We start from the raw sequence: 15962 nt of genomic DNA on the forward strand, positions 1-15962 counted from the left end.
ATAAAAATGTGGTGATGGGCTCTTTTAAAATATATCAGCAATTAGCATTCATGAAGAAACAGTTTTTTCTCTTAATGCAGTAATTAGATAAATAATAGCACTGTTTTGTTTTTTTTAAGTCTAGGCAGCAAATAAGTCTGCATTGCAATGGTAGCTCAAGCCACCATCGAGAAACACGATAGAGATTTGGCTTTAAGCATCTGCATGCTCTAAGTCTGAGTTAAAGCCCCAATCATGTATCTAGAGCTCAAAGCAGGAGATCCAGAAAGGTCAAAGTGAGTTGGTATTTAAAAAAAAAAAACAATTTTAGCTCTGTAAATATAAACTATAATTTGAGAGAATTGGAGGAAAAAAGCCAAGTTAGAAAAAAACAATTTATTAAGTAGTATCATATAAATAACTTGTTACAAAAATTGATTTGCAAAAAGGCAAATTCACTTTTAAATTGCATTCTTTTCAAATCCATAAGTCTAACAAAATGAAAAAGCCATTTCGGTGAACAAGACGTAGGGGCAGGAGGGAGTACACATTGCCCATCTGACCATAATGAAGGGGTCAGCCACACTGAGATGAAAGTAATCATAACCGCACTATTTTCATAGAGAAAAACTTCCAAATGTATGCTATTAAAACATGAAAATCTTAACCGAAACTGATTCTTAGTGCCGAGCGGTGACTGTTCCATCAGACTCTGTCTCTGCTGAACAAGGGGATGACAACTGAGAGTAACTGCATGTTCAGAGCACTCCAGCTAGTAAATCTTCAAGGGTGGCATCAATTTCAATTTATACTTGGAAGTATTTTTTTAATTAAAAAAGATCAATACCCCAACACATTTATTTTGAGTTTAAAATCACAAATCACAGTAGGACTTTGCAGCCACATTGACTTATCTTGGTACCAGTTAAGTTTCATGGAGCATTTATTATAAGGTCTTTCCTTTTGCAGCTTAACTTCCAAAACATTGAAGGTAATCACAAAAATCCCATGCTTTTGAAGAATTCCTATTTCTTTTTTTCCCCATCTCAGAGCAAAGCACTTTGACACTGATCATCTCTCTGTATTCACCTGAAAGTCAAATAAGTCTATACATTTGTCTCTTTAATCATCCCTAAACTAATAGATCATAGAAAACTAAAAGCTATAGAAAGTGTCTCCAGACATATTTACATAAATAGTGCAGTCTCAGAGGAATGACCAAGATCCCATTAGGGTGGAATGTTCTCTCCACAATGCTGGACCCATGCCTCATTTGTCAAATTAACCCCATTTGAGGAGAAATTCGAGTTTGTAGCCCATGAGTTTGAAAAAAAAATGTAGTTAAGCAACTTGTAAAAGCTCTTTTGAAATTAATCTAATAACCCAATGGCTCTTCTGCTAAGTGCCACAGTCCTGCCTGAAATACAGCTGGTAATAGCATTTGTTTCCATTTGACCTCCTTTTGGTGCTTTCATCTCCTGGCACTGTCAGGCTAGCGTTTTCCCCAAATTAAAACATGAAAATGCATCGTAAATAAGGTATTACAAAATGGTGAGCAGATTAAAGATTGTCTCAGCAATGCTTAAATTAAATCGACGGTGCAGAGACCATAAACTAGTAGCTTTAAAAATGAGATATTTCTTTATTAACTTTTAAGAAGTGTGAGAGTCCATGGATTGCTTTTCTAAGAGTGTTCCCTCCCATGTTAAATACAATTTTGTTCCCATGTTTTTAGGAAAGAATCATCCCTTTAGAAAATGATCCTATAAAAAAGCCAAAGGGAGATTAAAGATGTTGCTGCATTAACACTCGTGGAACTTTAGAGCATGTAGGCCCATCACTCTGGGCCTCTCTGAAAGGACAGCTCCTTCTTCTATGCTAAGAAATAGTTCATATACCAGTCAAGATCCAAATAACCTCTGTTAATCTTCTTGGCTTCATTATTTGATAAAGAAGCCCAGATTGGAGTGTTAATTTAAGCACAATGGGTTGCTGAGATTCTGGACCACCTGCCAGTAGGTCACAATTTTAGATAAGATTTCATTTAGACAGAACTGCATAAAATGAGATTATGTGAAACTGACAACTTTCCCAGGGAACACTTTGGGGAGAGGGGCATTCTTAGTTTGTTGGGGCTTTACACAGAACTTATGACCCCCTGCTTCTCATCAAATGAGGGCCCAGGGGCAGCAGCTCATCACTGCCTTCCAGTTTCTGTCCCAGGGGGAAATAGAAAAAGCTGAGATAGAAACATGTCCCATTTAAAATTGCAAATTGCCTCCAGCAACAAACAGAGAGGCATTCCATAATTGTGTTCTAGTTCTGGTCACTCCTCTTTGTGAACCTCAAATGTACAGATGCCTGTATTATTGACCACATTGTGTTTTTTTTTTCTCCCAATAGCAGGCACACACACACATATACACACACACCAGAGGCCAAGGGAAGCATCAAGATGTGGCTTGCCACTGAGAAAATTAGTATGTTTGAGAGTCCCTGTGGTTTTGCATCTTAGAACATTTGACAAGAATAACAAAAAGAAAATTTTCTAAAAGTTATTTTGCTTCAATAAAACCAGAACATTTAGGAGATGCAAAGTGTGTGTGTGTGTGTGTGTGTGTGTGTGTGTGTGTATGGGTGTGAGTGTGTATGTGTTAAGTTCTCTGCAAACTTTTTTGAGAGAAGAGTACGCAAAGGAATCTAGCTGATTGGATTGGCTGCGTAGGTTTTGACAGAATCTGAAAAATGAAGTCAATTTGGATCTGGGAACCTCTCTGAGATTCCCCTTTTACTCCTCAGAGAAAGATGGCAAATACTATGTGGTTAACACATGGATTCAAGTTTCCTTTCCCTGTGGTTTTTACCAATTCATCTTCCTTTCCCACTGCTCTCTGCCCTCTTTCCCATTTCCTTTATTTATTTAGGATTTATTTATTACCATTGGATTTTGTGATTGATCCTTGTTATGTTGGCAAGCAGCTTCCACCACTGATTCTAAAGTTACGATGAAATTCTTTAATCCTTTTCTCCCTCAATCTTCAGTTTATAATAGCGGTGGTGAATGGTTTCATCTTGAAAAAGAAATGTGGGTAAACCCCATTAGTGTCCTTGGAATGACCTCTAAACCCATTAAAAAATAAGAATAATATTCACACTTGACAATTTTTAGTATCTCAGTGAAAAACAAAGAGGGTGTAACACTGTTAAAACTTTCATTCTCCTTTTTCCTGCTCTTTCCTCTTCCTCCACACCACCATCCAATACCAGATGAGGTGCAATGAAAAACTCAGCTGAAATCCTATTTTTTAATAGCTAGCTAGCACTTTCAACTAGGTTTCTAGCACTTTCTTTTTTAATTGCACACTGAATGGTGCTTTAATTGAGATCATGGTGGGAAAGGAGAGGGGGTAGTAGAATAAAGGAATAAAAATTTGCCCACTGTTAATTGTTCAATTTGCATCACATACTGGAAAAAATAGTATTCAAATATGATAAACTAATAGTCCCTCAAAGTATGTCATATATTTCCCTTCCTACATGTTCTAATTCCTCGAGGATTCACTTGATCAGTTTTTTGTGATAACAAGCTGAATAGTTATTTAGATATTTAAACAAACAAAAAACATGATTAGCCTATTCTTGATGAAATGTGGAATTTCAGGGGCTGAAATAAAAGCCTTGTCAGTCAAACCTTGAATTTAATTCTAAAGACCAACTCACTCTTCTTAGGAGAATACGAGAACACTGCTAGTTCACCATACGTAAACAAGTGTTCTATCCGAAAAAGAATCAATTAGTGTCAAGTGCTCAAGAGGAAGACCCCTCTGTGTGGCAGTCTTCCATTTGGCTAAATGTCTTTCCTCCCAGCTTCAAATTATTGTATGACCTGAAGCAGAAGGAACGATGGCCCTTTTAATTTTATATTGAATACTGTAATTAAGGTGCTGTTATAGTTCTATAAATACCTAATTCTTTTAAATTAACTTTGCTGTTACCTTTCTCAGTAATATCCTGTGGCTATGATGCACATAGGTTAATTACAGTAGAATGTAGTTTTTTTTTAATTTTTTTTTATGAAGAGCTTAGAAAATAAAACCCAATAAATGGGAAATATCCACTTGTGAAATGCCACTTGCTGGGTGTAGAGTGTTTATAAAATGAGTATCACTCAAGAAATTATAAGAAGGCAGTGGAGTGCATTGGAAAAGATCAAGATACTAGCCTGGGTTGATGAACCCAGCTTTGTCACTTACTAATTGACCTTGGACAAATCACTTATTCTCTTCCCCAGTTTCTAAAACTATAAAATTCTCCAATGGATGAAATGATCTGTAAGGTTTCTTTCAGCTCTATGAATCTAGTTGTAAGAAGATAAAATCCCAGTTCTGCCCATCTGACCTTGAATAAGTCATTTAGTTATTCTGGGCCTCTGGTTTCTCATCTCTAAAATGTGGGTATTGTATTAGAAGACCTGTAAGGTTGCTTCTGGATCTAAATCAATGATTCTATGATTTCGAAGTTCCTTAAAAAGTTTTACTGTACTTGACTATGTAATAAAAATATTACATTTCCCTAATTTTTAAAAAGTTCATTATTAATTTCTACTCCGTTATCTACTAAATGGTATACCTCTTTATTAACTTAAATATCTTTATTTTTGTGAGAATAAAAAAATGGCAAAATGCTAATATGGAAACCACAACCAGAATATCTATAGTAAATTAATGTTAACAGAAAGTAAATTCCTAAGACAAACCAGTGTATTAAGCATATCTATTATTTGTTTTATATATAAACAAATTATATCTTAAAGTTTTAAGAGTATAAACAAAGATTTCTAAAGTTACAGTACCTTGGAAATTCCTTATCATTAGACATGATAGGTTTCTTTAAATGACAAGATCATGATGATGCTATCAAGAAATTAATGGAATTTGCCAAAAAAGACTTGTTCATAAATTAGGTCCTCCAAATAACCCACTACATGACAGTAAAAGTGCAATTATAGGAATGATGGTTTCAATTATTTTTACATTACTCTTCTGTCATGATGTGGAACAATGATTTTAGTATTAATTTTCAAGGCAAGAATGATAGAGTTGCTAAGGGAAGAAAGGCAATATCAATTTAAAGAAATACATATTTTAAAAAAGTTAACTAATATTTTGAACAACCCTGTTTAGCTCACTCAAGATAACCAAGATTTTAATTTTAATTTCTCTTCTGTAAGCACTTTAATGGTAGGCTTCCATTTTCTTTTCATTAAACACTATCAACCGAAATTTATCCATCTATTGCTATATCTATTAAATATATTTAGGTAAATATGTAGAAATCCCAGTAAATCAACAAAATTCAGTTGCAAATATGGCTCTCACCCCACCATCAATAGCATAATTCATATTATTCAGCAAAATATTACTAAATTCACACCAATCAAGAAAAAATTAGTTAAATTTGGGTGAAAAGTCTAAAATACTAGCTTTAAAAAATATAGGGAGCATTTTAATACTTTCATAAACATGCAGTAAAACTGCTTACAAGGACAGGAGAGAAAGAATTGAACTATCTGACAATTTTTTTTATGGGTTTTAACAAAGAGTGTCATTTGCAATTAATTCATTTATTGTTTATAATCTAAATAATCTAAACATTTTAGATAATTTCAAATGATCACTTCTATCAGTTTGCTGGTCTTCAATTCAATAATGTTAAATATTTCCTTCCTCTACACCACTGATTGCTTGTCAAACCTTTGATTTCTCACACATAAGTCTTCTTCCCCCCAGAGAATGACCTCTCAACATTCTTATTCTGTTGCCTCATGAAGTCAGTTTTCAAATGCTCTGAGAATGTAGGTCGTGCTAGAAAGTCTTCTGGGGGATTGGTAAAGGGCTGTCCCTCATTAATTAGCCTATCACATTTTACAGTGGATCATCACCAAAAGTGGTCACTGGGTGACAGTTTGGCTGCAGCAACTCAAGAAGGTCTTCTAAGTTTTGGAGGAATTGTGACCTGCTTTGGCAAAGGAATATCCCTATAGAGAAAAGCTCAAATTCTTGAAATACTGAAGCATAATATAATTCAAGGGTAACACTTCAGCATGCCTATACATGATAATAAATTCTGAATGAGTAGAGAGAGAATTAATAAAATTTTAAACTACCACTTTGCGATTATGACTCATAGAACTGGTGCATGGAAATCGCTTTATAAATGCTTGTCGAACTCGAAATTTATCATAAAACTATGATAAACTAGCACTGAAGTTTTACACCCTTAATTGGGCTGGCTCACCATATTACATCCATGGAACAGTGTACCCAACGACAGATTGATCTATGGAATTTGTACCCTTGATTACTAACTGACTTCATGCTTTCAGAAGAGTAGCTAATATTGAAAAAAAATACTCAAAGAATAGGAGACAACGGCTAACTGGTATTTCTGAATTACCTGTAAAATTATAGTTTACATTACTTTTTCATCTCTTTGTTAGCCAATACTAGTTTTATAGTTACTCCTCCCCCATTACTTTTACTATAATACTGTATTTAGGTTAAATTGCAATTCCTTATCACATCAGTATGTGTAATGTACAGTTAAAACAGTAATTGAGCTGAATCGATGAAGGCTAGTCAAAAGAACAGGTGAGTGGAAAGAATAATGTCCTCGAATATACACTGAGAGAACAAGTAAAAATATTGCACCTGTCCTCTCTACTACCACTGTGCCTGAAAGACTGGGTTGGTAAACTGGATGCACTAAAAAATAAAACTTTGCCTCTTGGAAACTCATAAAAGTTTACTAGAAAAAGTCTCTAACATTTGATCCACACAGACTGCAGTCATTAACATTTGAAATTGGTAGAATAGAGGAACCTTCACAGAGCTGTGGATAAATATAAAGAAATAGCCACTTCACATATCTCAATGCTGTATTGGAAAATGAAAAAGGCAAGATATTAAGAGTCTTTATCACTGTCTGTGCCACCGTACATGTCTGCCAGCTTCTTAAAGCGTGGCCCCCAGTCACTGAGATAATCATAGTCTTGATCTCCATCTGTAGTGACAGACTCCAAGGAGCTCAGGGACTCTGCCACAGAGCCATTGCCTTCATATGCATAGGTAGCTAAGGAGTCATATGGCGGGGCAGTAGGATCTGTATCATTTTCCTTTAACCTTTGGTTAATGAAATCTCTGACGTCAGTGTTGTCTCGTACTGTTGGAGTCCGTCGAGGGAGAAAAAGGGCCTCTGGCACGATATCTCTGCGTAATTTATTGTCTTCTATGGCTTCAGGATTTCTTAGGGTGCCAATATCAAAGGCCTGGGTGTCTTCCTCTCCACCACCTTCATCATTGTAACTGACAATGTTGTCTCTGATGTCCTCTTTGGAAATGATCAAAGGTTCCTTCTTCCTCTGCCGCCTCAGAGCTGCAAAAAGCACCACCGTCACTAGAAACAGAAATAAAACAGAAGAAGTAGGAAAAGTTAATTTGCTCCCCAATTAATGTCAGGAAGACATATTTTGCTCAAACGATCAAATTTTAAAAGTTGTCTGGAAAACTGCAAACTCAACTTTTGCGTTTTGAGAATGTTCCTTACCTCTTTGAGAACAAATTAAAGACCAAGAAGGGATAAGAATTGGAAAGAAGCAAGACTGCAATAACGGTGGAAGAAAGGACATAGTCATCTTTTTGTCAGTCGTTCTTTTTTTTGCTTCTTTGAAATGGCAAACCGGTCTCAAGGTAAAAAAAGATAGCAAAAGGGCGGTAATAAGAGTGCAAATTATGCTGAACACCTAAAATGCTATGAACCTGGTTATGAGGACAAGGCTAGCACCTTTTGGAATGTGAGGAAATGTCTGCATAACTCTATATCTAAAATAACTTTGTCAGTAGGATTTCTTTTTCCTCCCGCTGAGAATAGTATAAAATTAGTTTGACGTCCAAAGAGGGCTAGTGAATGTGTTTGTGTACGGCAATGCTTGACTGCTGTACATGGAAACATGCTCAATTGCAGATAATAGCTAAAAATTCAGGATTTCAAAAGCAATCATAGTTGTCAACATTCTGGAAATGATGGCTGAGAGTCAGACGCATTTTAGGCTACCTTTGATTTGAGCTAACAAGCCTAAGTGGGGACATGTTCTGCTACTGAAAGTTGTTGAAGTTCAATCAGCTCTCAGTGTCTCATGCTTCCCAGGAGGCTCCATGTTGTGTTTAATTCATGTCATGGAGAATTCAATATTTGTATTTGAACAGTTCTTCTAATTTGTGAAATTTAATTCAAACTGATCATTTAGAGAGAAGTTCACCCATCTGCAAATGACAAGTTTCTGTATATAATCTGCAATAGAAACTCTCAGAAACACTCTGAAGACCCTCAGATCCTGGCTCTGTCATTTACTCTCCCTGCAATATTGTATCAGCTATTCAGGGTTCTTCATACTTAAAATGATGGGGCTGGAATAGGTTTTCATCATAATATGATCCTATGATTTACATAATTGAAGAAAAACACATTATAATGAATTCGTATCATATATTCGGAGCTATAACCAAAACTCTTAGGTTCTGTTACAAATTAAGTTGAGTGTGTTTCTTATTCACGTTTGAGGTACTTTAGAGATGGAGGCTGTAGAAATTAAAGTTTCTGAGGAAGCAGGAGTCAAGGGTTTTTGAGACCAATATTGAACATTTGAGAAAGAGGGAGAAGGTCGGGGGTCTACGAGGACAGATAAAAGGATCTGGACACCACGGAGTGAAAATGACAAACACTCACTTTCTTCCCTCTTTTTCACATCTCCCTTTTCCCCTCGGTTCTACAACTCCCTTCTCTCTCTCCTCTTATCCAGTTCCACACTTCCCTTTGCCAAAAGACACAGAAAGGCTCCCTCCCTTTTATTTTTTTAATTTTTCCCTTTTTAATATATATTGTGGTTCTTTTTTATTTAATGTGTACATCAACCAATATTTTAGTATTCATATTGGCTCCCTCCCTTTTAACAACTCTCAGGACAGCATTACATATTGCTTTCAACTCTAGCTACTTTGGTAGTCATGGGGGTGGGTTGCTGAGAGAGAATACTGAATCTTTCCCAGTAGATCTTTAAAGGCTGAATGAGACCCACCTGAATAGATTGTCTAAACTGAGTCTTGCTTTGAGACATCAAAATAGCGAATACATTCTAGACTCGTCTCTGATTCCCTCTCTCCTTAAAATATTGGGTCAGCTAATTTTTCTATTATGGGTGGCAAAGGTGCCTCCAGGACTTGATTGGCAAAGGGGGGCAAGGTTCAAGATTTGCCTTCCTTGACAGAGCTTCCTGGTAGCTTCTTGAATTTTTGTAGGCTTTGGTCATCCAAGGGCTCAAAAGGTCAGAGTCCTTCAGACTTTGTGGATGTCCCTAAAAACTGCCTCATTGTGCTGGCCAGACTTGTGTCCACATGGAGGTGAAGGGGCCAGGACACATCTACTCAAGGTAAGTGTTGGAGTATCATGTCTGTGCCATGGCTAAGTAAATTTCCTTTTGTTAACTATTTAATGACCTGTGAATACTTGATTTTGTTTCAACATTGAAGTTGAATGAACAGGATACTGACCTGAGTCAAACCCACTTCTAGCAATATCCCAAGGATTGGAGGTTTTTCACGTGATATTCTTTCTCAATTTTATTGGGCCTTTTTGAAACCTTTTAATGAAGCATTAGAGGAAGACTCTAATATAACAACCCACTGAGGTTTTGTATAGAATGTATTCCATTTAGAGGCCCTGGGTTTGAAACCTGCCTCTGACACTATCTATGTAACCTTGGACTAATCACAACCTCTTGGGACCTCAGTTTTTTCATTAGTAAAAGAAAGCGGTTCAACTAAGAAGAGCCTTTGAGACTCCTTCCAGCTCCAAATGGAATCCTATGATTCTCTGAGAACCAGCTAAATTAAGTTTAAAGCAGTTCATCATTAATTCAGTTGAATGAGAAATGAGTAATTTTCTGGAAAGTTTGTCATCAGAACAGGTGGATAAATTTGTGTATCAGTGGTGAAATGAAATAAATATTCCTTCTGCCAAACCCATGATCAGTTCCTATTATTCTCTGTTCCTATGCTAGTTATGGTGTCTTAGTGATGAAAATAAACTAAATCATGTTGAAAATGGTGATGAAAGGGCCAGAGAGGTGGTACAGTAGATAAAATAATGGGCCTGGAGTTAGGAGGTCCTGAGTTCAAATCTTATCTCAGACACTTCATAGTTGTGTGACCTTGGGCAAGTCACTTAACCCCATCTGCCTAACTCTTGCCCTTCTGTCTTAAGAGTTGTTACTAAGACAGAAAGGGTTAAAAAAGAAAGAATATGATTAAAAGAAGAGAGCACAGGCTTAGACCAAGGTAGACTCTAAAACTAACTTTAAAAGTGAAGGGGAATGAATGACCCTCTCATCATGAGTTGTTTCAGATGATTTGTGCAAGCAACATAGTAAGGGGTTACTAGCTCTATTCTATGCTCTACTACAACATGTCACTGGTATCTTCCTCAGTAATTTCTTCTGGCAATAGTAAAGATTCAATTAATCATCCCAAATCCTTAACAATTTTTTTTTCAAGAAAAATAATTAACTACTTGAATAATATTTGACTATTTAACCATTTTAATTAATCTAACAAAATAGTTAGAAGCCTGGGTCCTACTCACAATCCAGCATATGAGATAATAGGCACAAAACAACTAACGGATAAGCAGTCTGTGACAGAGGCTGACAATGTCTGCAATCATTAAGAGAAAGAGAACCACAGTGAGAAACCTCATGTCCCGAGTCCAAATATTCAATAAATTTATTGGGAAAATCAAGCGTCCCTGTGACCCTCAGTTTCCTTATTTCTCAAGTGAATGAATTAAGATAGATAATTACTAAGGGGCATCAATAAATTGTAAGGGCATTTACCATCACCTGGGAAACTGGGCAGCACTTTCTGGGTAAAACTCACATTGTATATTTTTTCCATCTGTGCTCTTCCCTAGTGTTTCAGTGATATTTTGGATGTGAGCTGAGGTCATGGAGATCTCATTTAAGAGTTTACAAATCACTCCCCTCTCAATGCACCTACACACCCCCACCAGCCCCTTCCGCAGTGGACAAAGTCGAGCAAAGCCTGGATGGCATTTAACCTACTATTTACCACTTAACATCTGCTGCCTTGCCTGGTTTCAATTCCATGGAAAAGATTTTCTCAGGTGTCTTGTCTCCCCCTTCCCCATCTCTACTTTGCTGCCTTCTTTTTCATATTGTTTCCTTCCTTAGACTATAAGATCCTTGAGAATAGAGGCCGTCTTTTTTTATTAATTGCATCCCCAGTGCTTAGCACAATGCCTGGCACACACATATATATAGGGTAGAGTCAATATCCTGATAAGATTAGCAATTATTATTTTGATAAACTAGGTTAAAATTTAAGTGAGATACATATGTATCCTTATAAAAATACAGAACCACAGAATTAAATTATATATTAAGAGAATTTATGTTGGAAGCTAAGGCTAGACGACCTACTTAACCATCCCTATAAGAGGCCTTTTTCAATTCTATGTTATTCCTCTCTTTAAGGTGCCTCTTTTAAATTTAGTATTAATAACAAAAATAACAGCACATTGACTTGGTATTTCAAATCTTGGTCAGTAGCACATATATTATTATACTCAGTTAGACTTGTTTCTGGCACCCAGCTATGGTCTCAGAGATAAGATTTCAATTCAGCTCCCCAGTCTCAAGTTCAATGTTCTTTTCTACCCCTTCTTATAGGTAGGCAACTTCTATTTTCCTAATGTAAGTATATTCTCAAAAGAACAGAGCTCTGCTTATTTCTTCTACTTCAAACCTTCCTTCAACCATTGAGTAGAAGTGCCTACTGTGTGTCAAGTTTTATGGTAGGTACTAGAAACAAAAAGCCTAGCAGAGTTTGTAAAAGATAGAAGAAACACATTGAGTAGATGGGGTAAGACATTATCCCTCATACAAAAAGAAAAAGGAAACAAAAAGAGCAAATGAGACCAGAAACAAGGGCCTTAAAATGAAATATAAAGTGATAAGTGGATAATGAGGAGAAACAGTCAATGAGACTGGAATACTTAGTTTAAAGAAAAACTATTTTTCCCTGAAGTCGGAAGAGTCATGTGTGTAATTAGCGTTAAGATCATCTGAAGGACTCTGAAGAAGCTGGAGACTTAAATTCTATTCAATTGTTAGGTGCATGTCTTTGAGCACACCTTTGTGGGCTTTAGTTGCATCATCTGTTCCTTACCTGCCTGAAGAAAGAGGACTAAACTAGATGCTTGCTTCGGATCTTTTCCATTATAAGACTTATGATACTTTTCTATGACTGAATTACAATCACTTTACAAATGTTGAAAATCCTATATTTTCTTTAATGTCCTGAAATATCTACTATGATTAGATACTTTGCTAAGAGTTAGGAATACAAAAGTTAAAAAATGACCTGATCTGCTCCCAACTAGGGGCTTATAAGCTTTTGAGGGAAGACAGGATAAGACACAGCCTCAAATAAGCACGATTCAGAGTAAAATGTGTTGGCCAAGACAAGAACTCAAAACCAAGACAAGAACTCAAAACTCAAAAACAAAGAGGTGAGAGAGTACAGGATGAGATCAAGAATAGCCTGAAGACCAGTTTGAACAGAGAATGTCTGAAGGGAGGGATGTGAAATAAAGTTGAGAATGGAAATTGAAAGTCCTTCCGTGACAAGTTAACAAGTGACATCATTAGTCCTTATGGTCTAGAAGAAATTAGTCTATTTAAAAATCAGAAACTAATACATAGAGAGCCATAATAGGGGTTTGGATGCTCTTTCAGTAATCTTGAATTCTGGATTACCAGTAAAATGAAAGAATTGTGAAAAGTGGTAAAAAAGACCTTGGAAAAGAAAAACATCTTTAAGGCAAAGTTTTGCAGTGGAAAACATTCTCTCCAGAGTAAAGCAATTAGTCACTTAATCAACAAACATTTATTATGTACTTGTTACATGTGAAGTCCTATGCTAGGAACCAGTGACAAAAAGACAAAAAGTAAAACAGCCCTTTCTTTCAAGGAGCTTAAAACTTTAACTAGGGACGGTAACAACAGTGAAGTAATGACCACAATTATAGTGAAAATAAAAACATCCCAAACTATGTAATTATATTGCATAAAAAGAAAAAAGTTTTTGGCAATGTGGAACATTCAGTTATACTAAGAACCCTAAAAAGCATTGGGAAGGCAGCACAACAAAAGGAATAGAATGGTATACCCAGAATTAGGAAGATGAGAATTCAAATCCTAGTTCAGATATAAGCTCTTAAAAAGTCAATTTAATGTCTTCATGCCTTAATTTTTTCATCTAAAAAAGTAAAGGGTTGGACTAGTTGACTTCTAAGGTCTCTTCCATTTATCTATGATCTTATACAAATATGATAAAAATTACATATGTAAAACTAAAGGTGCCATTATATACAATGAGAAAACATGAAAAATTTGACAATAAATACCAGAATGAGGTATAGATGCCCACTTTCCTTATTATTATTATTGGGTAATATTTTAGAAATGGTAGTACTAAGGTGAGAAAAAAATAAAAGATATCAAGATAGGCAAAATTGAGTCAAAACAATTTCTATTTTCTGACTCTATCACAATTTATTTAGAAAATTCTAGAGAATCAGTAAGGAAACTAAGACATTTAATAGCTTATATAAAATAGCATTATACAAAATGAACATTGACATAAAGAAATATATCTACACATCAATAATAAAACCAAGTAAGACATAATAGAAATAGAAATCTCATCCAAAATAACTATAAAATGCACAAATTATCTGCGAGTTTATCTTCCATGGTATGCTTGAGTCTTTTATGGATACAATTGTAAAACATTCCTTAAAGAAATAAAGAATGATTTAAATAATTGGAGAAATATTCAGTGCTCATGGCTAGGTGGTAGCAACAGAGTAATCACATTATTACTTAAATAATTTCATAGACAGTGCTATACCAATCAAATTACTTATGAGATACTTTTAAGAACTATGAAAATAATGATGAAATTCATTTTGAGGAAAAATATTTAGCATCTCAAAGGAAATAATGAAAAAGTGGGGCTTAAGGGTGAATATTTTTGCAAGATTTAAATTATACTATAAAGCAGTAATCCTTATGACTATTTTCTACTGAGTGAAAATATAAAAGTAGAATGGTGGAAGAGGCTAGAAAAAGGATGAGAAATAATTAAACTCAAAAACTAAATGTTTGATGAACTTGAAAACATAAATTACTTGCTTGGGGAATGACAAGAATTGCTGGGAAAGCTACAGATCAATATCTTACACAATATGCCACAATAAACTAAAGATACCTATGTGATATGAATACTGAATGGCAAATTATAAACAATGAAAAGAGAAAAAAGATCCAGGTAGCTTTCACAGCTGTGGTTAGGAGGTAAATTCTTAATCCAAAAAAGGATAGAGACAATCATAAAAAAGATAAAATAGATCATTTCAATTCCATAAAATTGAAAAAAAAAAGCATTTGCATGAATAAAATGCAACTAGGATAAAAAGAAAAGCAGTTAATTGGCAAAGTACATTGGCAAAATTGTGTATTGTATTAAAAAGCTCTGACAAGCATCTCATATCCAATATATATAGGAAATTCAACCAAGTATATAAGGCCAAAAGAGATTACATAGAGAAGTAGTTAAAGATGAATAAACAATTCTTGAAAGAATTTTAAATTGTTAATAACTCTATGAAGTATAGGTTGCTTCAAATCACTAATTAGAGAAACAGAAATCAAAATAATTTAGCTTCACCTATTCACACAGAAAGTTGGCAAAGATGGCAAAAATAGCAGTAGTCAGTTTTTGAAGTTATAGAAAAAGAGATCAATTGAAGCACTGTTTGTGGAGTTGTGAGTTGTTTCAATCTTCAAAGTAATTTGGAATTTTGCTAAGAAAGTGACTTTAATGTCCATGCTTTTGGCCTACTTTTAGGTCAATGTTAAAAAATAAAAACAAAAACAAACATTCACTATACTCAGAAATATTTAGAGCAGAGGGTTTTTTTTTTTGTTTTGTTTTTGTTTATCTTCCCTTAGACTACAATGTATGTGAAAGGGAGTAAATGGGAAAGGTAGATTGTGAATGGTTTTAAATGTTAAAGATAGAGTTTATATAATAGGGAGCCAGGTTATTGAGGATATAGTCAGATTTGAAATTTAGGAAAAAAAACTTTCACAGCTGTGTGGAGAACTGATTGCACTAGGGAAACATTAAAGACAAGGAGATCAATTAGAAGCCTATAACATTAGTCCTAGCTACAAATAATGAAGATACAGTGCCTGGCTATTTAGTGAATGTTTGTTGACTGATTGAACTAGATTGATGGTTGTGCAATTAAAAAGAAGAGATTGATTATGGGATATGTTTTGGAGGTAGAAATAAGATGTAGCAACTAATTGGATGTGAAAGATGAGGTAGAGAGAAGAGTCAAGAATGACAGTGAGGCTGTGAACTTGGGAGGTTGGTAGGATAGCACCATACTCAATGGAAATAGGTAAATTTAGAAAAGGATTTCTATTCTGGAAATGACAACTTTAAATAATCTATGGGACATTCAGTTCAAAGTCTTTTAGGTAGTAAATAATAGCTTTAGTAAAGAATCATTATACAAAATAAACACCAACATAAAATTACATCTACAAAGCAATAATAGGAGGATATAACAGAAATGTAAAATCCCATTTAAAATAACTATAACATGCAAGAAATTTCTGGAAGTCCATTTACCAAGGTACATTCAAAGCTAATATAAATACAATTACAAAATATTTCTTAAAGAAATATAACAATTTTAATATTTAGAGAGAAAAGAAGTGCGCATGGATGGGTTATACCAACAAATTAAAAAAATCATAATACTACTTAAATTAT

The 15962-nt window shown here is 34.9% G+C and overlaps 1 protein-coding gene across 2 annotated transcripts in view; it reads right to left on the bottom strand.

Annotated features, from left to right (window-relative positions):
• Positions 1-360: 360 nt before the first annotated feature.
• CDH6 (cadherin 6) overlaps positions 361-15962 on the bottom strand; it is a 202152-nt gene continuing 186550 nt past the window's right edge. For both annotated transcript variants that reach the window (XM_056824260.1, XM_001364806.4), the window contains exon 12: positions 361-7434. In XM_056824260.1, the coding sequence (XP_056680238.1) occupies positions 6944-7434 (491 nt within the window). In that variant the 3' untranslated portion in view covers positions 361-6943. The remainder of the gene's footprint in view (positions 7435-15962) is intronic.

This window comes from Monodelphis domestica, chromosome 3 (assembly GCF_027887165.1).
Source record: "Monodelphis domestica isolate mMonDom1 chromosome 3, mMonDom1.pri, whole genome shotgun sequence".
Lineage (NCBI taxonomy): Eukaryota > Metazoa > Chordata > Mammalia > Didelphimorphia > Didelphidae > Monodelphis > Monodelphis domestica.